The following is a 24,527-nucleotide window of genomic DNA, read 5'->3' on the forward strand; positions in this document are numbered from 1 at the left end:
TCACTTTACTCATTCTACAATTTTACCCATATTCGGCAGCTCCTGAAGAAAGAGTAGCCATCAAATCCTGGTTGCCAAGACAACAAGATGCTGTCCGCTGCTTTCTTCACAGCCTTCACTTCAGTGGGTGGTGAGGGAAGTTCTGAATAAAGCAGACACAAAATAATTAAATAAAACCGTAAATGTAAAAATACGGCAGTGCTGCATACAAGCTGATATACCAACACTAGGTGCCTGGAGTGTAGGAGGAAATACAGTAGCATAACCAATTGTTACTATTAAACAAGGTTACTACGCTAGTCAAATCAGGTGCCACGTTATCACATAACTGTTGCAGCATCAAGTAAGAATGGATCATGACAGGGCATACTATGCTTCAGACCTTTGAGCAGATCTCAATCTCGGGAATTGTGTCAAAAGTCAACCACATACTGGCAGCAATCAGCAAGGTGTCAGCAGGTAATAACTGTTGGTCAAAAGATTCCGAAGAATAAAAGAATGAACAGAAATTACTAGATTTTGACATTGGAATGTTTACCTTGTGTAAGATGCTTTAGTGTTTCAAAAAGTTCCTTTGGTCACTTGAGGGTCAACTAACTTTGGACTTACGATAAGTATTTCTTGCAGGCATGCATATATTCAGACATACAATCTCACATTAAAAAATTCAAGGTTATCAGTGGAGAATGACAGCCTCCAAACCCTTTCTGACCTTTTCAGTTCCTGCCATAGGAATCCTTTTACCAAGCTGCGGGAAAAAGGGCCCTGAGCTAGCGGTGGGGGCCATTTTTCCCGAGCACCAGGGCCATTTTTACCACAGCGGGTAAAAAGTCCTCAGACACACATGGCCATGCAGTAATAGAACACTTACCGTGTGGCCATGCGACAGGGAGCCCTTACCGACACCCACTGAGGCGGCGATAAGGGCTCCTGCGTTAACCCGGCAGTAACCAGGCAGTGAGTGGTGATGCCTGGTTACCGCCATGCAAGTCATTTCTGGGGGGTTTCTTTTTCCCCTGGAAATGGTGCGCGCTTGGGGTGGGACTACCACCAGTGGGACTACTGCCGGCGGCTGTGTTGGGTCAACAGCAGTCCTGGAAGAGCAAGCGGTAAGCCCGCATTGGGCTTACCACTGTTCTGTAAAAGGACCCCTTAGTAATCTTAATGCAGCAGTGAATCAAAGAAACAGATTTAGGTTGGGGTTGATCACAATATCTTTCTTAGGAACAGTCTAATCTTACGCAGACCTGCCAAGCCTCCTGAATTCAGTGGGAGACTCTCGCTTTGGTGGGCCATCTCCTGCACTCCTGCAAAAATGGGTAAGTCTCCCGCCAAACTCCCTAGTCCCAACCTGAACTTTCCCTCACTCCTGTTGCCAACACTGTAGCAGCGGTGACAACCATAATAGCAACAGAAAAGACGAAAAGACGCAAGCGCTCTACCATTTTCCTATGTGCGCCGCTCCTGGATCTGCTGGTCCCACTCCTCTTCAATTCAATAGGTTTGTTAGAGGAGGGCAAGATTGGCAAAACCAGCAGCAAGGTGCACAGGGAAATGGTCCCGTGTCTGTGTCTTTTCTGTTTTTGCCGAAGTTGATCAAGGAGAGCAGCAACAGGGTAAATGGGAGGGAGGGGAAACCTAGAGAAAAAGGGTAATGCTAGAGTAGGAGGTTGGGGAAGACATGGAGGGATATAAGGCAGTGCTGGATTGGGGGAGGGGAGAGAGACAGAGAGGTGGGATGATGCCGGATGATGGGAAGAGAAAGAGAGAGGGAGTGATGCTGGATGGTGGGAACAGAGAGAGATGGGGTGATACTGGATGAAGAGAAGAGAGTCAGAGAGACAGACAGACAGATGGGGTGATGTTGGATGGGGGAAGAGAGACAGAAAGAGACGGGATGATGCTGGAGGAAAAAGAGACAGAAAGAGAGAGAGAGAGAGAGACAGGGTGATACTGGATGGGACAATCAAGTTGACTGGACAGGGCTAGGGTGGAGTAGGGCAGGGCTAGGGGCGTGTACTAAAATCTTCCTTTCAAAAACTGGACCCCCTTGGCAGTCCTGCTAACCTCTCAGTAAAAAAGGTGTTCCATAAGGACCAAGCATCACCAATACTCAGTCCAGAGACAGATGAGGGTCTGAAGCCCACAGCTTAGAAAGGCTGAGAATATCAAAAATGAAGTCTTATATCTCATAACAAAGTACTGTCAGGGTCATTTATCCAAATTATGAAGTTAGCAGCAACAGCAGCAGTGGTGGCAACAGTAGTCACCGCAAGCACAGGGCCTGTGCTTAGCTTGCACTCAAAGACTCCAGTTCTCTGCATTGGTTTCCAGTGTCACATAAAGCTCACACAACAGGCACCATGCCGAGTGCCATTACTGGGTACGGGTCATAGTGGAGTCAAAAGGAGAAGCAGACCTGTTTCTGTGACCCAGTTTAGGAAACAATGCTCTAGTGCTCTTTTGCTCCTTCCCTTGCCTGGTTTGCATTGTTCACTCTGTTTTTAATGTCTTTTTTTTTTTTTTGTGCTAAGACGCACCATGACATGATGGGCAGACAGATAGAAAAAAAAAGAACGGAAGGAACCCACCCACACATCGGGATGTTATAAAATGTTTTACGCCATTAATACAACAGACACTGTCCAGGCGGAGAAAACTTTCAGCTTTCTGGTGACATTTCCACAGTGCAGCACGGTAGAGAGATGTTTAGTGTACTTCATATTAGGACCCCTAATGAAGGCAAGTTGATTGCCAAAACAGTGCAGTATTGGGTTTTGTTCAATTTGAAGTACCTTCTGTACCCTGCTTTGATGGGCACTTACACTGGATTTGGTAATAAACTGAGCCATTTTACAACATCCTGATGTATGGGTTTGTATGTATTTGATTCAGCTGGAAAAAGTGTCCAGTAACAAGTGTCACTTTAACCATATATATGGCACTGGGCACATTTCTGTGGATGGGCCCCCTTTTACCCCCCCTCCCCAACTTATGAATCCAGTAAATGCTGAATCACCTCCCAAGGCACAATCATCTTTACATATTTTTTCCTTTGTCGTATCAAACATCATGAGATACTGAAGAACCCGTTCTAAAGGTGATATTTGGGAAAACGTGATTTGAAAGCACCAAACCCCTCCAAGAAAAACTGCACTGGCTCCCAATCAAAGAACGTATTACTTTCAAAATCTGCACCCTGGTTCATAAAATTATTTATGGCGAAGCCCTGGGATACATGACAGACCTCATAGACCTACCAACCAGAAACACAACAGGATCAACACGAACATACCTAAATCTCCACTACCCAAACTGCAAAGGACTCAAATACAAATCAATCTATGCATCCAGCTTTTCCTACATAAGCACATAACTATGGAATGCATTACCAAAAGCCGTGAAAACAACTTATGATCACCTAAACTTCCAGAAATCATTAAAAACTAATCTGTTCAAAAAGGCATACCCTACCGACCCAACTTAAATGCCTGTACCCTGCAACACAACGAAACCAAAGCTCATAATGGACATATAATAACTCTTCCTCTCTACGATTCCCTAATGTGTCTGTACACACGAACTTTATTCTACCACATTACTGTATTTGTTCATACCAGAATTGGCGAACGCCTTTACGATACTATGTAAGCCACATTGAGCCTGCAAATAGGTGGGAAAATGTGGGATACAAATGTAACAAATAAATAAACACACAGCCAAGACAAACATGTAAACAGCCATACCTTAATAAAATTATAACTATAACCATACTTTGAAGCATTAAGAATGTCACCTACCCCCCATATGGTAGTTAATCTGTACAAAATGGGACATGACCTCAGTATAAACCCTGAAGTCCAGTTCTGTAAAAACACATCCTGCATTTACAGAAAGTCCCTCAATAATGGGTGCAGAGCAGAAGTAGGATATTTCCTCTACTTAGCAAACTGAAAAAAATTCTAATCTTCATGCTACCTTAGGAATAGCAACACAAGCTCTCTCCATTACCAGGCTGAAAACCCTACATAAGACAACTTAGGGGCTCATTTTTTGAAACCAAAAAATGTCCAAAAAGCACCACAAAGCAGCAGATGGATGTTTTTTTTTTGTTCAAAACATCCAAATTGCTGTTTTTGAAACCCATTTTAAAGACATTTTTCTATGCAGTTCATCTGCAGTATGCCCAAATCACAAGAGGGTGTGTCGGGGGCAGGATTTAGATGTTCCCAGAACTTGGATATTTTTCTGCCATAATGAACAAAGTCAGGGTTAAAAGTCAGACATTTTGATCTAGACCTGTTTCAACCATGACTAAATCAGAAAAAGATACTCTAATTGACCACTGGATGGATTGAGGCATGACCCCCTCCCACCCCCCAAAAATGTGAAAGAAACAGTACATACCAGCCTCTATGACAGCTTCAGATGTTATGGTCAGTCCTAGAGCAGCAAGCAGGTCCATGGAGTAGCCTAGTGGTTGGTACAGTGCACTGTACAGAAGGGGACCAGGCCCATATCCCACTCTAAACAGTTACACTTGTGGTGGAAAGTGTGAGCCCTCCAAAACCCACCAAAAACCTATTGTACCCACATATAGGTGTCACCTGCAGGCATAAGGGCTTTTGTAATGGTGTACAGTTGGGTACAGTAGGTTTTTGGTGGCTTTTGGAGGGCTCCCCATAAAATGTAAGGAGGTAACTGTGAGATGTGTACCTGGGACCTTTTATATAAAGACCACTGAAGTGCCCCCTAGGGTGCCTCACTGCTCTGCTGAGATGGCTGTGTGGTCAGTCTATTAAAAATGCTGGCCCTGAGACATCCTAATGGCTTGTTTTTGTGCGGTTTTCCCTTGGAACTTTTTTTTTTTTTTTTTTTTTCGAAAATGGTCACAAAAGTAAAATACACTAAGCACAAAATGTCTAGGAAATGGCCATTTTTGAAATAAAAAGACAGGTGTTTTTCTGGTTGAAAAACACTATGTTCGTCACTTCATTTTTGGACGTTTTCAGCAAAACGTCCAAAATCAGATTTAGACTTATCAAAAATGCCCCTTTTAGTGTACCAATCAACATGAACCCAAACAGGAACAAACTCATTTATGGAACATAATATTACAGTGGGTGCTAGAAAATGAGTACACCTCCTACTGAGGTGATAGCAACAGATCCCTACATAAAACTATAGGTTGGCAGATTGCTGAACATGGACAGGCCTTCACCTAATACAGAAAGGGACCACAAATTAAAAAAAACAGAAATATTCAGACAAAAACAGAAATGGAAACACCCGAGAAGTCAGATTATGAACCATGCAATACTGTAAAAAGAGAAGTAGCTATTTCCTCTTCTCCTTTAACACAGTAATATAGTAAATGACGGCAAATAAAGACCAACATGGCCCATCCAATCTGCCCAGAAGGGTACCTGCGACTCTGTGCAGGTTTTTTTTTTTGGGTTACATTTGTATCCCGCGCTTTCCCACTCATGGCAGGCTCAATGTGGCTTACATGGGGCAATGGAGGGTTAAGTGACTTGCCCAGAGTCACAAGGAGCTGCCTGTGCCTGAAGTGGGAATTGAACTCAGTTCCTCAGCACCAAAGTCCACCGCCCTAACCACTAGGTCACTCCTCCACTGTTGCTACTATTTGAGATTCTACATGGAATGTTGCTATTCCACTAGCAACATTCCATGTAGAAGTCGGCCCTTGCAGATCACCAATGTGACCGCGCAGGCTTCTGCTTCTGTGAGTCTGACGTCCTGCACGTACGTGCAGAACGTCAGACTCACAGAAACAGAAGCCTGCGCAGCCTTCTACATGGAATGTTGCTAGTGGAATAGCAACATTCCATGTAGAATCTCCAATAGTATCTATTTTATTTTTGTTACATTTGTACCCTGCGCTTTCCCACTCATGGCAGGCTCAATGCGGCTTACATGGGGCAATGGAGGGTTAAGTGACTTGCCCAGAGTCTAACCCTTTCTATGCCTTTTTTTTTTTGTAAAGTGTGGAAGTTATTTCTGTTATTCCATTTTCATGCCATATTTTAAAAAATGTATTTATTTAAAAAATATAAAATAAAATTCTAGGCGGAGTACAATATTAAAACTCAAATATAAATCGGAGCCGTAGGGAAGGGGAGCTCAGAATACCAACAGATCAGCTCCCAAATCAAGGCAACCTGGATATGTTTTAGTTTCCTTGGTAACTGGGGAGGGGCATGCTGTGTAATATTTGTGAAAACAATAAAAAACCAGAGTCTAATGAAGGATGAAATGAAAAAAAAGGGGGGGGGGGAGGGGGAAATGATCCAGATAACTGAAGTGAACTAAATATTCAAAATATTTTATTTAGTGGTGGAGAAGCCTCAGAGTGTAAACTCACCCAAGTGAGACTACACCGAAGTGATTTATGCCTCTAGGGGTGGACAAGTGTCTCGATCATAGAACTTCTCCACTAATTTTTGTTTTCAAGTGAGCAAAAAAAACTTTCCATGTGCTCAGAAAACTATAACTCAAAACCATATATTAAAATATCTGGATCAATTCTCTCTTTCACTTCATCCAGTGTCTTGCACCTGAACAAATTTCAAATATATACGTAGAGAATGTCTCTCTTATAATATTTCATACACCAATTCCTTGAAATACTTATGTGCTGATTGTCCACTGCACTATAATGTAATAGAAGTCAATGAAAGCAACTTAGGCACTGTATAATACTTAATGTTTGGGCCAATGAACTGCTCCAAAGCTGACTTCTCGATATGGTTTGTTGTGGAACATAAAAGAACATTATGCGTTTATAGCGTGGGAGTGCTTTACATCTGGCATTATACAGTGGGCTCACACGCTCTAATTGTTCCAAGAAGGAGGCAGCGATGAATCTCTTCATTGGATTAGACGCTGTCATAATCCAATGAAGAGATTCATCGCTGCCTCCTTCTTGGAACAATTAGAGCGTGTGAGCCCACTGTATAATGCCAGATGTAAAGCACTCCCACGCTATAAACGCATAATGTTCTTTTATGTTCCACGACAAACCATATCGAGAACTGCCCAGTTAGCGCCACACGGTAGAAAATAAAAAGTATTTTCTGCTGCGCGTAAAAAATGGAATTACCGCCAGGAGCACGCGGTAGCTGGGCGTAAGTTCCAAACTGACGCATGCTGGATGTGCGTAGGTGCCTAAGCGCCTTAATAAAAGGGCCCCTTATTACTAAAAACAGTCTTCTAGAAACCAAATCCAGTATAAGTGCCCATCAAGGCAGGTTACAGAAGGTACTTCAAATTGAAGAAAACCCAATACTGCACTGTTTTGGCAATCAACTTGCCTTCATTAGGGGTCCTAATATGAAGTACACTAAACATCTCTCTACCATGCTGCATTGTGGAAATGTCACCAGAAAGCTGAAAGTTTTCTCAACCTGGACAGCATCTGATGTAGTAATGGCACAAAACACTTCACAACATCCTGATGTGTGGGTTGGCTCCTTTCGTTCTTTTTTGCTGTTTGTCTGCCCATCATGATGCATATTTTTCTATAAGCTGATATTCTATAAGGGGTCACTTACATCCATATGTTATCACATCTGCATGTAAATAATTAAAATATCCCAAAGCGAGCACAAACATTAACATCCTATATAATAAAAAGCACCTCCAACATTCTGAAGCCAGCAGCCTTGCAGTGAAGCCTGAAGCCTGAGGTGTTCGTAGGCATCATAATAGCTCCGCCCACATTCTCAGCTGATTCCATAAAAAGCACCTCCAACGTTCTGAAGCCAGCAGCCTTGCAGTAAAGCCTGAAGCCGCTCCTCCTCTCCCCTCCACGTCACTGCCCCTGCAGGAAGACCCCGGAGGAGCACAGCGATGTCAGAGGGGAGAGGAGGAGCGGCTGCAGAGATGACAGCCAATGCCAGATGGCTGTCTACGGAGCCGTGTTTCAGGTTTAAAATCTTATTTTGGCTTTTTTCTTTTTGTACCGGCCGCTGCTGCTCAACAGGAGACGCAGCAGCGGCCGGACAGCGTTAGTATTGGCGGCTGCAGGTGGCGAGGGAGTTGATGTGCCCGGGGGGGGGGGGGGTAGGGGCAGAGGAGAGTCGCTGGACATGGGTGGTTGCAGGGGGAGCAGGGGAGAGAGGAGGGCCGCTGCACATGCGTGGCTGCAGGGGCAGAGGAGGGTTGGTGAGGAGGGGGTCCTGAGACCAGATGGGTGGCTGCAGGGGGGCAGGGGAGACAGGAAGGACGCTGCAGGGGGGGGATTACCTTGCTAGCGCCTGTTTCATTGCCTACCAAAACGGGCCTTTTATACTAGTTATCACTTAAAGTATGAGATTCTTTACAGCATTACCCCCATAGGGGACATTTCTACAAATAAGGAACTAACACGTGCTGAATATGTGTGTAAATGATTAGACTAGTAGCATATACATGCATATGTGTGTACATAAATGCTTTTTTCTTTTGAACTGATATGGTGGCTGCTTAGGCATCTACTCATGATAAGCTCTTTGCTTTTGCTTACATTGTTCCAGCAGAAATCCACCTGGGCGGAGAACTCTATGGTCCCACGGGAGTAAACACAGATAGATAGATGGAAATATAGTGGGAAATAGACCATGGACTCCAGAGACAAGGAGGACATTCTTAATGCTTGAGAAGATTTATTGATCAAAGACTCAACACAACGCTGTGTTCTGGCCCAACGGCCTGCATCAGGAGTCTTTTCAACAAAAGGATCTCAAAATCTCCAGATGTGAAACTTTTCAAATTGAATCAATGAGTTGTTGTTGAAAAGTCACCTAATGCAGGCCATTGAGCTGAAACACAGCGTTCTGCCGAGACTTTGATTAATGAATCTTCTCAAGCATTAAGTTTGTCCTCCTTGTCTCTGGAGTCCGTGGTCTATTTCACACTATCTTCCCTTCTATTTGCTTACATTGTGGCATACATTTTCCTGCACCAGTGATTATCTGCCACTCTTGTATACAGAGTGTATTGTTGTGACCCCCGAGGCAGGCAGTTTCCCCCACTGAAACATAGCCAGTGTTGGGTTCCTCTACTGATGCTTTGAATAAAGTGTTTACAAGCAACATGTCCTGTGGCACCTGCCTAGGGAAGCCATGAACCAGAGAGTCTCCAGTGCAACTAGACGCCCCACCCAGACCAATTAAATATAACTGAGCCATGGAGGCAGCCAGCAGCATCCTGCAAATCCCACCACCATCCTTATCGCACCACCACACTTTTAGCAATATGTCCACCATTAGCACTGTGGTAATTTACATGCCATTAGTTGACTGCATTGGAAGTAAAAGTGTTATTTAGCTCATGCTTTAAGAGCATTGTGTGCTGAAGTTTAGTGCACCATTCTAATGAAGGCAGACTAGACTGTTCTGCTTACCTTTCACTTTGATCTCCACTTCATTGGAAGCAGTGAGTCCCTTGGTATTGTGTGCCTCACAGCTGAACACTGCACTCTCATGAAGGCCTGCAAGAGAAACAAACACTTCTATCAACCATGGCAACAACTAGCAATAAGAAAACCATTTGGCAGCATCGTTCATTCTTCTACTCCAGCCCTTCTGATTACATAGATTTTCAGCCTTGCAGTTCTCAAAACCACCATTAATTAGTGCCACTTTACTAATGAGTCTCACTTTTACAAGCCTGTTTTCCCAATCCTGTTTTAAGTCAATATATCAAAGAACCACATATTCCCAACATTTCTAGACACTTCCAACTGCTGTAGTGACATATAAACATTTGATAGATACAGAGACATTCTTGCTGCAGTTGGCAGTTGGCTTCTCCTACCCTATCATTGCCTCAGTGAACTAGTTAGAAAAATTGGAAGCAAAGTTCTAAGCTGCATTAAGGGAATCACATTAAAATAACATCTGCTAATGCTGTAATGTACATTATCTTAATGCTCTGCATAGGAGCCAACTATTCAAAATGATTGGGGGTGCTGAAATTTTTCTTTTTTAACGGTGGTGCATTCCCCCCTCCCTCCCCTCCCTCCGAGTTCCAGGCCCCCCCTCCGAGTTCCAGAGAGAGGGAGGGAGGAAAAAGGGAGCAGAGTGGATGGGACAGTAGAGTTGATAGTTTGGGGAAGAAAGTGAGGAGTGACCATGCACAAAGATTCCAAACAGGAGCATGGGTACATATTTTGGTGACGTACGAGTGCCCAATGCTTATGGAATATGTCAAACACGTTTACTTTCTGGGCCTGCCTAGTACATACCCATTCCCCACCCCAAACTTATGCACTACTTGTACATTAAAAAAAAAAAAAAAGAGAGAGAGAGAGAGAAGAATCGGTACCCCATAAAGATGTGAACTGAAAAATAAAGCTAGGACTCAAAGGGAATGACTGAGGAGACCAGAGTCCCAGTGAGAGTTGGCTTTACACAGTATCCCAAACAAAAGTCTCAAGGACCCAACACAGCCATTTTTTAGCAACTGTGCCTGCTTGAGGAGTTCGAAAGACTGATAGGATACAACAATTCACCAAAAACATGTAAAGATGGCACAAGTTTGGCAAAATGTCATATGCCTGAGATAACATGCCTAAAGGAAACACACTGTACTGCTCATGCTTTTGCTGAATTATTATATCCCAGCAGACCTTTGGATACTGAGTAAAGCCAATTTTCACTGAAACTCTGGTCTCCTTTACTTTAGGCTTTTATAACTTGCTTTTTCCCCAACTAGAGTGCAGAGCTGAGTAACGTCTTAAGATAACTGTTTACGGTCAATCGGGAAACTAAAATAACAATAATATTACAGACTAAAATGTATCCCCTTCAAAGATTATTATCAGATAATAAGTATTTCTTTAAAAAATAAGACTTTAACAACTTCCAGAAAGAAAGATAGGAAACCATAGACTTAATACTTATTTGTACCACATTCCAAATCTTTGCAGCTTGATAATAAACCAGACAGGAAGGAGATACTGGATGGTGGAGGGGGGAGAGAAAGACAAGAGGGGGTGCTAGCTGTTAGGGGGGGAGCATGAAACCAGAGAGGGGATGCTGGACAATGGGGGGGGGGGGAGAGAGAGAGATACTAGAAAAGTTTCTGGATGATGGGGGGAGAAAGAGAGACCAAAGAAGATGCTGGATGGCAGGTGGGAGAGACAGAGGAGATGCTGGATGACAGGAGAGAGAGAGAGAGGACATGCTGGATGGCAGGAGTGGAGAGAGCAGAGATGTATGACACGGTTATTTATTTATTTATTTATTTAGATATGTATATTCTGCTTAGTCCACAGTTCCTAGCAAATTATAAAATTAACATACATAATCAAAATATCATAAAATACACAAAATAATACAAAGTTAACAAATCTCAGAAAATAAACTTGCATCACATCACATATCACAACTGAGAGCCTGTACTCAACTTTACTTTTCATAAAATTATGAAAATGCCTTCTGGAATAAATAAGCTTTGAGCTGCTCCTGACAGATATGAATCATTCTTTCATAAATCAACAGGTAATGAATTCCATAATGTAAGACCCATTACTTGAAAAGTAGAAGATTTAAGACCAAGCAAACCAACTACAAGGAAACTTGGGATTTCTAAAAGAAATTTATCAGCAGATCAGAGTCCTGACAGGCTTATAAATTTTCAAAGTGACAGACAAGATTGAAGGAGTTTCATTTTTTAAGATCTTAAAAACCAAGGTCAAAATTTTAAACCGGATTCTCTTATCAACTGGCAACCAATAAAAGGAAGCCCAAACCGGGGTTATATGATCAAATCTTGAGGTGTTAATAATTAGGCAGGCTGCAGAATTCTGAGCCACCTGTAAAGATTAAGGGCCCTGTTTACTAAGCAGCATTATAGGCGCGTTAACATTTTTAACGCGCATTAACCATGTACGCACGTTAACTATGTACGTGACTATAATATCCCTACAGGCGCCTACACAGTTAGCGCACTTGCTAAGTGTAGGTGCGCTAAAAACACTAACACACCTTAGAAAACATGGCCCTAAGGCAGTTGCTGGCACACGAATCAACAAGGTATTAGAATAATCAAAATGTATTAGCACAAAGCTCTGCATCATTGTCTGAAAATTAGTTAGCAATAATAAATCTCACAATCTCAGACGTAATCACAGGTTTTAAAAAATCAGTCTTAATCACATGTTTAATATCACTTTTTAAGTGATAGTGAAGAGTCCAAGAGAACACCCAAGTATCAAATTTCTGATAAGATTGGTACATTGCACCCATCAATGAGAAAATTAGTAAAGCAGCTATCGATCTTAGTTTTTGTAACATTTAATTGACATCTATTTACTGTTAACCATCTTTGAATCAGACGGACAGACTAAGTCAAATGCCTCAAAGCTTCCTCAATTATACTTGATTGGAACTTACTAAAAGGTAACAGGAAAATAAAACTGCAGGTCAGCTGTATAGATCTTACAGTGTAACCCCAAACAAGTCAATAGCTTTCAGATCAGTGCGATATACAAACTGAAAAGAATGACTGACAAGGCCGATCCCTGTGGAACACCAATTTCCATAATGCTGTAATCTTGCCAATAAAATTCCATGATTCACTGTGTCAAAGGCAGCAGAAATGTCTAGGGTTGCCATAAAGTACTGGGACCACAATCGAAACAATGTTTTATAGTGTCACAAACAGATATTACAAGTGTTTCTGTATTATATTTTGGTGGGAAGCCAAATTGGTTTTTTGGTCAATAAAATCCAGTAACTCCTGAAGGACAACATTCTCTAAAACTTTAGCTAAAAAAAAAGGAATAGAGGAAACAGGGTGGTAGTTGCTTGGGATTTTAATCATCTAGTTTTTCATTAATTAAAAGTGGAGATACGGAAGCCCTTCTTTAGACATAGAGGCATTACCCCTTCAGAAAGAAATCTACTCACAAGGCCAAGTTATTGAATAAACTAATGTTTCACTCATTGCTCTAAACACAGAAAGCAGGTAGAGAGGAAAGAGCAAGTAAAAAAAACTGGGGAATAAAAGAAAAGAGAATGGGAAGGCTAGAGTGAGGGAAAGAGATGAAAAGCTGTAGGTAGAAACAATTAAAAGAGGGAGATTGAAGACTGGATAATATGAATGAAATCAGAATGGATAGGTAGAAAAAACATGGAAGAAAGCCGAAAGGAACAGATCAGTATTCACATTAGTTGCAGTGGAAGAAGTGAAAAAGATAGAACAAAAAAAAATTACATATGGACAGAAGACCCTTGGAAAGAGAGTTAAAACAAAACAGGAAAACAGTTAACAGAGACCGGGACCAACACAATTTGGCCAGACAGCAAAGATAGAGAAAATAATTTTATTTTTAATTTAAGATGAAGTAACATGGTAGCCATGTTAGTCCACTTAAACAAAAGAAAAAAAAACAAAAAAATAACGTGACACCTTTATATTAGACTAAACACATTTTGAGGCCAGATTCTGTAAATGGCGTCTAAAACCTAGATGCGTCCAATAAATGCGCCTAGCGCTATTCTATATAATGTACCTAAAGTTAGGCGTGGTGTATAGAATAGTGCATAGGACCAGGGAACATGTCTACATTTAGGTGTGGCCATTTACGCCACTGAAAACCTGGTGTAAATACCCACAGCTAAATGTAGGCGCATTCCCTTGAATTCTACAACAACACGCGTAAATTCAAGTAATGCCCACGACATGCTCACACTCATCCCATGGCCGCACTCCCTTTTCAGATACATGTGTTGGAATTTACGCACACTCTTTTTAGAATACATATTAAAAAAAGCACAAGTAAATTCCACCTATTGCCAATTAATACTAATTGGTTATCGGCCAATTATCATCACTGAATGGTTCATTACTCAATTGAGTAGAGCGTGTAAATTGGCTGCATGCACAATTTAACATGCGCTACTTGCCACGCCTTATATAGAATCTGAGGGCTTGTGACTAGCTTTCAGAGACCAAAACCTACTTCTTCAGATCAGGACAGTAAACTGCTGTAATAGTATGCTTGTCCTGACTTAAAGAAGGAGCTTTTTGGCCTCCGAAAACTAGTAAAAAATATAATAAGTTAGTCCAACGAGACGGTATCAACTTAGTTATTGTTTTGATTTGTTAATTTTTTAATGTAACAATTGGAATAAGTCAGTTTTTGAAAATTACATCTGCTCTCTATATTTTGCACGGTTCAAAGGGACGCGTCACTGTTTCTATTTCTTTGATTTTGAACTGTATGCAGAGTAAGGCTTCTTGGGGTTCAGTTTAATTGTTGGTCTTCATGTTTCTATTTTTAGTTTGTGGTTTATTCTGTACTTGATGAGGGTCTACCTGTGTTCGTGTGTGAAAAAGGCCGGGAATTCTGTTGGCATCGAGTGACTGTGTAGGACTGATCTGAACTAATCCAGCTTGTTTAGTTTTCCAGTAGGTATATTGATGTAGTTTACAGTGTTGTTTTTTTTTTTTTTTCTAAGAAGAACTTTGACTCCTGGAAGTTAGTGTTATGGCATGGTAGAATTGCTTTATAGGGCTTGAGTGATTTTGCAAGGTTTGTATTACTTTACAGTATAAAACAACAAAACAAGCGGAAAATATCCAGAAGGACCAGACTGAAGCCACAGATGTTGGAAACCAGAATAATTTATTACGACCCAACACGGTCCGTGTTTCGGCCGAAAAGGCCTTCTTCAGGGGTCTAAAACAAAAATATAACATATATAATAAAAACATGAAGACACGTATCATATATAACAGTGGCATTAAAATAAAATTTGTATTAAAAATTACATATAAAATACATATATGTAATCGCAACCCATTTATATAATAAAACAAAAGTATATAAGAACTTAAAAAAGATAACATTTAAAGTAACTAAAAAATTAAAAAATTAAATACACATCATGGAGGCAGAAAGGCTAATGGAAACAGTAATCTTATAATGGCCATGCATATTATACATACAAAAGGTAAACAATATGAGATTAAGGAGTGCAATAAATATGAGGTACTAGATTTTGGATTTGGATTTAGTTCATGCCTTTTTCAATTGTAGCTCAGTGAGAGTTATATTAAGATACAGAAAGTATTTTCCTGTCTCTGGAGGGCTTACAAATCTGTGCTAAATACTTGTATATATTTCCAGAACACTGCTTAATATATTGTAGTATTTTGGTGCACTGTATTCATTGTTTGGCACATAATTCCTGGAGTGTATTCAATGTGCATATTACAGAGTTACTGGGGAAACAGCTGATTACAACTGCACCAGTGTCACACAGTGAAGGACTTGTTCTTTGCAGTGTTCAAAACTGCTCTACCATCCTTTTACTACTGACATAGGTGTCCACGCCAAGGATTTTATCTTATTCTGTTCTGTTCTCACTCTGACCCATACCCTGACACTAGCCCCATCCACTTTGGCCTCCCCAAACTGCTGAGTCACTGATCACCTACGGCAAGTTCATGTACATTTTAAACAAAATCGGGGAGATGGGTGATCCCTGCGGCACTCCACGAGAAGTGGTCCAAATGGAAGAAACTATTTCATCTTTAAGCACCTAATAGCATTCCAACTCTCTTCTCTGATCACATGTAGAGAATCTATGAAGTCAGCAGGGGGATAGAAATATAGCAAATTACAGGAGCAAGCAACTCTGCTAGTGAGAGGAAATGAAGCTTTTTTTTTCTTTTTTTTCTACTGCATATGACAGATAGAGGCAAAGTCTAAGGAATAAAGAGAGAAGATGGTGGACCTGCTGGAAGGGAGGAAAAGAGTAGGGGGAGAGAGAGTGAGAAAGACCAGACTAGGGGTGAGTGAGAGATGCTGGACCCAGAAAGGAGAACAGGAGGAAAAAGACAGAAACCAAATCAGATGGGGATGGAACAGAAGAGGATAGAGAGGGAGACATGCTGGACTGCGAGGGGGGGGGAGCATAGGAGAGAGATGGAGAGATGTTGCATTTGAGATGGGAGGTGCAGGAGGAAGAGAAAAGAGAGGGATGAAACTGGGCAGAGAAGAGATGCTGGGCATGCAGTAATATCAGGACAGAGACACAGAGGGGCAATGCTGGAAAAGGGGCACAGAGGGGAAATGCTGATCACAAAGGGAGGGATATGGATACAGAGGGGAAATGCTGACTATAAGGGGAGGATAGGGACACTAAGAGGACAGACGCTGAACATGTGCTGAGGATAGGAACAAGGACACAGAGGAGAGATGCTGGACAGGACAGATAGGGACACAGAGAGAAGATGGATGGTGGGCATGGAGAGCGAAGAAATGTCAAATGGACAGGCGACCATGGAAAGACAGGAAAAACAGTGAAAATCGAAGAGACATGAGCCAAATCAAATGGAAAAGTAAAATGCACAGAATATAAAAGTAGAAAAGTATTTTATTTTGAATTTATTAATTGGAACATGTCAGATTTGGGAAACATGCATCTCTGATATCTTGCATTTCAGTTTCTATTTCTCTACAATTGCTGTACATGGAAGTTTGACTTTTTGAGGTTTACAGATTTTTGCCTTCATTTCTCTATTACTAAATCTGTGGTCTCTTGTTTCATATTTGCTGAAGGCCTGTGTTTCGTGCGTGTGACCAAGGTGTGGTATTCTGCTAGCATGCAGTTTCTTTGTAGAGATCTATAGCAGTCTCATTCTGCTTTCTCACTGGATAGTGTACTTGTATTTTAGGTACCGATGTAATATTGGTTCTGGGTGTGTTTTTGTATAAGTTTGTGCATAGTGTTTTCAGTGTAAGAATTGTGTGGTGGCCTTACAGAGGGGACTTCAACATTTTAATATAATGTTAGTTTGTCATATCATCAAAGTTTGTGAAAAAAATCACAGAAAGTACATACATGTGCCATTTCTTTTCTTCTGAAGTGGCACTCTAATGTGGACAGTTGGTAGGTTGAAGAATGGTGCAGCAGTAGGTGTGCAAGGTATTTGGAGTGGGACAAGCAGCAGAACAAGGGATGGGCATAGAGCAGGGCAGGTATTAGGGTTGCCAGCTTTTTGACAGAGAAAAGTCCAAGCCCATGACTTCCTGAATAATGTGCTTAACAGGCTTAGGATGGGCGAGTCATAATCAAGGTTAATGTATACTGACATTTTCAGCACCACAGTTGTGAACTTTTGGAAAACGTACCCTTTCCCACTAGGTCATGGACCAGACAAGGCCACTCTTTCTCATCTCTTCTGTTTGAGTCACAGAATTCTGTGCAAAATGCAACAACGTATGCATGAAACAGAGGGATCATGACACCAGGCACCCAAGGAAGACAGCGAATGATGTGCTCACTGTACTTGAATAATACTATCATTTTATATGGAAAACCAAGACTCTAGGATGATGTTAGTGGATGCTTGTGAGAACTTCAGAAGAGTTTCTGGATCCAGAATAAACTGTTTAAAATGAGAGACCATGCTTTTGGAGTCTGGAATCCAGTGATTGATCTCTTTCTCTTTCCCATCAAGATAGGTCTGATCAAGATATTATGAGATATGGTTCAAGGGGAAGGAAGCAGCTCCAAAGTGCTGTGAACCAGAAGTTGGGATGAGAGAGATTGAGAAATCTGTCTGTTAAGGCAAAGGTCCTAGTGTTCAAGCGTGAAGCCCTCCCCATAACATAATAAACAGCATAGGCATGGCTCTGGCGGCAGTGGCCAGGGCTACTGTAAGGACAGTCTTCTACGTCATTTGTAACACCAAGATGGATAGTGTGAAATTGGTAGTTCTGTACAAGGAGCCTCTGAATGCTCTGAAGCTTTTTTTTGTTTGCACCTTAGGGAACAACTCCAAATACCAGGTTGTATATCTCATGGTTCAATTTTATCTCATCCAAACTCAGACCAATGACAAAATTGGATGTTTCTATGAGAAAGACGTCTTTCTCATAGAAACATCCGATTTTGGACGTCCTTAACTGCCCATTGCAGAAATGTCCAAAATTTGGATGTCCTCTACTGTCCCGTCACAGAAACATCCAAATTTTGGACGTCCTCAACTGCCCCATTGCTATACCTCCGACACCCCCTTGAAATTTGGCCGTCCCTGCAACAGGGCAGTTGAGGACGTCCATCTTCCGATTTAAAGATGGGCGTCCTTCTCCTTTCATTGGTCTCCAGCCCAGACCTGTCAAACAAGTGCGGGAGGATTGTGCTGAGCGCATGTTCAGGCACAATTCTCCTGCACTTCTACCCCATAATCAGACATAATTGCGCTGCTTAAATTTGCATGCATTATCTCTGATCATAGGTCTAATAGCGCCCCGCGCTGTTCCAGTGCTATTTTAGAGCACTGTTTGGAACAGCGCGGGGCTTTTGATCATCTGCCTGTATGGCATTACTTAAGTACTTATGAGTTTGTTTGGTATTTTGGCAGATGGCAGCCATGTTGGCACCAATAAACTTTACATATCAGGGTTCAACTATGTCTGCCTGATGGGCTGGTGGCAGCTTTGCAACACCTAAGATGTACAAAATTAACGTAACATATTTTAAATGCTTAAAGTTGTATGAGTGGGTTACGGGGTGGGGAAAGCAATCAGAGCATGCCTCAAGGAATTATTTCAGTCCCTCTGAATGTGTGTCTATGTATGCATTTTGTTTGTGTGCAAATGTTGATTATTGTATGTAAATACTATGAATGTTAGTAGTTGTACCTTAAACAAATCGTAGTCTATCTCTGCTTTGAGACTGAACGCTTATTAAAGGCAATGTATTTCAAATAATTATATTCAGCAGAAAATGTACCTGATCATATTATAATCTGTGCATTGTAATTGAAATCTGGTTGTTGTAGATATCATGTATCTAGTCATTGCTTTGTAAAATGTACATTTTTGTAATAAAATTTATTTTAAAAAATATTATTGAAATGAATGAAAAAGTTATATTTAACACAACCACCCCACCCCCACCCCACACACAACCAATTAACAAAATATTAAACGCCTAATAAGGTTGCTAACCGGATCCAGATTCACCCAACAGGTTGCATGCAGGGACTTGTAGTTTTACTTTTCTTAAGGAATGAAATGGGAAAAATCAGAACTATAAGTCACTGCATGCAATGCGGTAAACCTAGGACTGGATCGACCTTGTCAGGCAAATTTGGATCCAGTTGGTGACAGGGGTACAGCCAGTCCTCGGCGGGAGGGGGGGCCAGAGCCCGAGGTGGGGGGACTGTTTAGCTGCCTCCCCCTGCCACCGACCCCCCCCCCCCCGCCACTTTGGATCCCCCCATCACCGCAACCACAACCCCCGTCCGCCCACCACTTTGGACTTCCGCCGCAACCACAACTCCCCCCCATCCGCCCCCGCATCAGGTACTTTGTTGCTGGCGGGGGTCCCCAATCCCTGCCAGCTGAAATCTTCTTCAGCGCCGGTCGACTCTGGTGCCTTTGTTGTGGGATCATCTGTTTCTGACGCCTTACGTCCTGCACGGGGCTACATGCACGGTGCAGGACGTAAGGCGTCAGAAACAGTTGATCCCACAACAAAGTCGCTGGAGTCAACCGGTGCTGAAGAAAACTCTTCGGCTGGCGGGGTTTGGGGACCCCCGCCAGCAAACAAGGTACCTGATGCAGTGGCGGCGGGGCGGGCAGCAGGTCAAATGTAGAGGGGGCTAGGGCGTAATCTGTGGGGGCCCATGCCCCTGTGGCCTGAAGAAATATGCTAGCCTTGCTAGCCCTTGCTCTCACTGAAATACAGGCCAATGGCTCAGGCTAAGAGCTAGGCCTCTCTTAGAAATCAAACACCATCTCGGATACAAAGTACATTTTTCTGCAGCTCAAGCTGAAATGAGTTCCCAGAGAGCTAAGTACATAAGTACATAAGTAGTGCCATACTGGGAAAGACCAAAGGTCCATCTAGCCCAGCATCCTGTCACCGACAGTGGCCAATCCAGGTCAAGGGCACCTGGCACGCTCCCCAAACGTAAAAACATTCCAGACAAGTTATACCTAAAAATGCGGAATTTTTCCAAGTCCATTTAATAGCGGTCTATGGACTTGTCCTTTAGGAATCTATCTAACCCCTTTTTAAACTCCGTCAAGCTAACCGCCCGTACCACGTTCTCCGGCAACGAATTCCAGAGTCTAATTACACGTTGGGTGAAGAAAAATTTTCTCCGATTCGTTTTAAATTTACCACACTGTAGCTTCAACTCATGCCCTCTAGTCCTAGTATTTTTGGATAGCGTGAACAGTCGCTTCACATCCACCCGATCCATTCCACTCATTATTTTATACACTTCTATCATATCTCCCCTCAGCCGTCTCTTCTCCAAGCTGAAAAGCCCTAGCCTTCTCAGCCTCTCTTCGTAGGAAAGTCGTCCCATCCTCACTATCATTTTCGTCGCCCTTCGCTGTACCTTTTCCAATTCTACTATATCTTTTTTGAGATACGGAGACCAGTACTGAACACAATACTCCAGGCTTTGTAAAAATCAGAGATCACCTTTGACACAGTTATCTTTCACTGTAGCAAGTGCTGAGCTGGCAAGGGAGGGGGCATTTGCTCTTGTCCACAATCCTGAGACTGGCACCTACAAGACGTCATGAGCAAGAGTTGCTATGGTTATGTAGAGATAGTACTGGGCCAGCTGCACCCCAGGTGAGAACATCCAAAGGAGGGGGCTATGGAAAAGTTTGGGGAACATGCAAAGTCATCTCACAAGATGCGCTCTGAACTTATCTTGTTTATACTTAGAGCTTGAGAATATGTGAAGTCATTTTGATCAAACTGATAAGGGCCAAGAACCCTGGTGACAAAGCTGGGGTCCATTGAAATGAATAGGGTCAAAATTGTATATAAGGAACAGTCTGAGGGGTATTAATTCAGACAAGAGAAGAAAGGCTACCAGAGAAGGCGGGTGATAGACGTGTCCTGAACTGCTGCTCAACCATATGAGTGACTGAACTGCTTGTACTACATTTGGTGAGATTGTAATAAACTATCTTCTTATATCCCAGCGAGTCCTTCTGATTATGGAGTTCGTTAATTCCTGGACTCTGTAAGAGCAGTCTGGGGGAGTATGAGATCAGAATAGGTGGTGGGAACACGCAAATTAATTACAGGCCCCATCTAGCTACGCCCCTTTGGTGACTCTACATTCTAAACATGTAACACTAAATATAGTAACATAGTAACATAGTAGATGACGGCAGAAAAAGACCTGCACGGTCCATCCAGACTGGCCAAGAAGATAAATTCCTATGTGCTACTTTTTTATTTGTACTGTCCTCTTCAGGGCACAGACCGTATAAGTCTGGCCAGCCCTATCCCTGCCTCCCAACCACCAACCCCGCCTCCCACCACCAGCTCTGGCACAGACCGTATAAGTCTGCCCAGCACTATCCCCGCCTCCCAACTACCAGTCCCGCCTCCCACCACCAGCTGTGGCACAGACCGTATAAGTCTGCCCAGCACTATCCCCGCCACCCAACCACCAGCCCCGGCACAGACCGTATAAGTCTGCCCAGCACTAGTCCTGCCTCCCAACCACCAGCCCCGGCACAGACCGTATAAGTCTGCCCAGCACTAGCCCCGCCTCCCAACCACCAGCTCTGCCACCCATTCTAGGCTAAGCTCCTGAGGATCCCTTTATGTTCCTTTATGTTTATCCCACGCATGTTTGAATTCCGTTACCATTTTCATCTCCACCACCTCCCGCGGGAGGGCATTCCAAGCATCCACCACCCTCTCCGTGAAAAAATACTTTTTTTTTTGTTACATTTGTACCCCGCGCTTTCCCACTCATGGCAGGCTCAATGCGGCTTACATGGGGCAATGGAGGGTTAAGTGACTTGCCCAGAGTCACAAGGAGCTGCCTGTGCCAGGAATTGAACTCAGTTCCTCAGGACCAAAATCCACCACCCTAACCACTAGGCCACTACTCCACTCCACTTCACTCCACTCCACTTCCTGACATTCTTCTTGAGTCTGCCCCCCCTTCAATCTCATTTCATGCCCTCTCATTCTACCGCCTTCCCATCTCCGGAAAAGGTTTGTTTGCGGATTAATACCTTTCAAATATTTGAACGTCTGTAATATATCACCCCTGTTTCTCCTTTCCTCCAGGGTATACATGTTCAGGTCCGCAAATCTCTCCTCATACGTCTTGTAACGCAAATCCCATACCATCCTCGTAGCTTTTCTTTGCACCGCTTCAATTCTTCTTACAATTGTAGTTTTCTACTTCTTACAGGTCCATTCTCCCCTTTTTGCTCTTCATGCAAGCAATACTATGCACCAGTGCATGCAATACAGAATAAAAAAGGCTAGCTAGGCAGAACAGCTAGCCTTCCTCCTACTCACATTTGTTTGAAGGAAAAGGCCTATATCATTGAGGTCAAAAAGAAATGTAGTCCTATGGTATTCCCAGAAAAAAAAAACAGGGTAAATAAGCAAATTTCCTAAATTAAGCCTGTAGTCTACAGGCAAAAACCACAGAGATCCCAGGCTGGAAATTTTGGGTCAGTCCTGGTTTTGAACTTGCATTCCAAAGCATTGTGGGATTTGTAGTGCCTGACCCTGCCCATGGAAATCAGTGCTGCAAGTTCCATAATGCACCAAGCTAGGGTGGTTAGAAATCTCCAGCCTGGAACTGGGTAACTCAGCATCTCTGAAACCATGAATGTTCTTTCCTGATCCAAAATGTACTATGTAGGCCATCTACATATGGGGTTTGGTTTCCAGTTTATGATACATTCTAGTTTTTGAGGCAGTTCTGGACTTAATATGCTTGCCTTTAGTATGAAGCTTGTTCTGTATTTATTAAACCATACCCTCCTGGAGCCATCTACTTACCTGGGATGGTCAACATGGAGGGAGATGAATCAGGATCTGACTTTACTTTTCGGCTGTTCTGGAACCAGTAAATCTGCACAGGCTCTGGCGGCCCCACTGCCTCGCAACTGAGATTCAATGGAGCATTCTTGCTGACATTCATCTTCTCTGGCTGCCGAATGAAGTATGGAAGCCCTACATGGGAGACAACGCGAATTAATAAAACATACTAATGACCAAGTGTTTCAACAAGAACCCAGTTCTCCTGGAGGTGAGTGAGGGTGGCAGGCAGGTACTATACCAACCACAGATTATTGAACCCTAAACTAAGGGTATGGAATACTGCAAAATTCTCTGTTCCACAAACAACACTGGTTTTACCACCCAAAAATATAAAGAAGCAATTATTTTCACTAGCAATTTATTGAAGGTTAATATACATTCTGTGCCCCCCCCCCCAGTCACACACAGATATTAACATATTTCAGCCTTCAACTACTAGTAAACAGGAACAGACTGGGTGGGATTCATGTCACATCTTTCATCTTGACAGAATCCCAAAACATTGTACAGTTTAACAACTCAGAACCATTCATGCAACCACCTGTGGGGTGGAAGGTCCGGCAGGACATTGACAACATTTGAGCTGCATAAGATCTTCCCATGAAAAGTAGAGGGGCTCAGTTATGCTTACTGGTTTAATTAGTTTGCCAGGACTTAAGAAATGACAGTCTTAATGAATGGGTTATGCCCTCCAATCAGCAGATAGAGCAAAAGTGCCTGCCTTCCCTATATACTGTATGATCGTGTAACAGGGAAGTATTTTTCCATCCTTTGCTTTCTCTCTGCTATTACTACTACTACTACTATTTAGCATTTCTAAAGTGCTACAAGGCATACGCAGCGCTGCACAAACATAGAAGAAAGACAGTCCCTGCTCAAAGAGCTTACAATCTAATAGACAAAAAATAAATAAAGTAAGCAAATCAAATCAATTAATGTGAACGGGAAGGGAGAGAGGAGGGTAGGTGGAGGCGAGTGGTTACAAGTGGTTACGAGTCAAAAGCAATGTTAAAGAGGTGGGCTTTCAGTCTAGATTTAAAGGTGGTCAAGGATGGGGCAAGACGTAGGGGCTATACATAAATTTTTCTCTCCCTCTTTTTTCCCACCTGCAGCAGCCTGGGAATATCTGTCCCACTTTACCCTGAGAAGGACCAGAGTGTCCACTGCTGTAATTTGCCTGTCAGCATTTCCACTTACCTGCTGCATGTTAAACTCTGTTGCTCTGTTCTCACCACTTGGACTTCCTTTAGTGGATTTCTGGACTGCTCAGTAATCCAGGAAAGAAAATTATCAGGTAAGAATAAGTGAGCCATTCTTTTTGAATAGCTAGACCAGTTTTAATGAAAAGGTATGTAAATCAAGCTACCCCCTAAACCTCTTCAACAAAGGCTGCTTGCTATGCGATGAGACTACCAAGCTGTAATGCCACAAAAAGAGGCATGCAAAATCACCAGGTGGCTGCTGTGCAGATATCCTCCAGCAGAATGGACCTGTACTCTACCTAAGAGGAGATCTGCAACTTAGTGGAACGTGCCCATAGCTTCTACAGTACTCTACAACCACTAGCAGTATAGACTATTGTTATCGTTTCCTTGATTCGTTTGGCTAGTGGTACTTTTGCAGCTGCGTCCTTTTTTCTTGGTCCTTTGTATAAGATAAAGAGTTAGT

General features: G+C 42.6%; 1 protein-coding gene across 1 annotated transcript in view; it reads right to left on the reverse strand.

Annotated features, from left to right (window-relative positions):
* Positions 1 to 24,527, reverse strand: part of MERTK (MER proto-oncogene, tyrosine kinase) — a gene marked incomplete at its 5' end in the record, with an annotated part of 146,225 nt that overhangs the window by 91,073 nt on the left and 30,625 nt on the right. Inside the window, 3 exons of the mRNA XM_030194661.1 lie at positions 27 to 142; positions 9,407 to 9,493; positions 22,818 to 22,991. Coding sequence (XP_030050521.1) covers positions 27 to 142; positions 9,407 to 9,493; positions 22,818 to 22,991 — 377 coding nt within the window. The remainder of the gene's footprint in view (positions 1 to 26; positions 143 to 9,406; positions 9,494 to 22,817; positions 22,992 to 24,527) is intronic.

Source organism: Microcaecilia unicolor, chromosome 3 (assembly GCF_901765095.1).
Source record: "Microcaecilia unicolor chromosome 3, aMicUni1.1, whole genome shotgun sequence".
Lineage (NCBI taxonomy): Eukaryota > Metazoa > Chordata > Amphibia > Gymnophiona > Siphonopidae > Microcaecilia > Microcaecilia unicolor.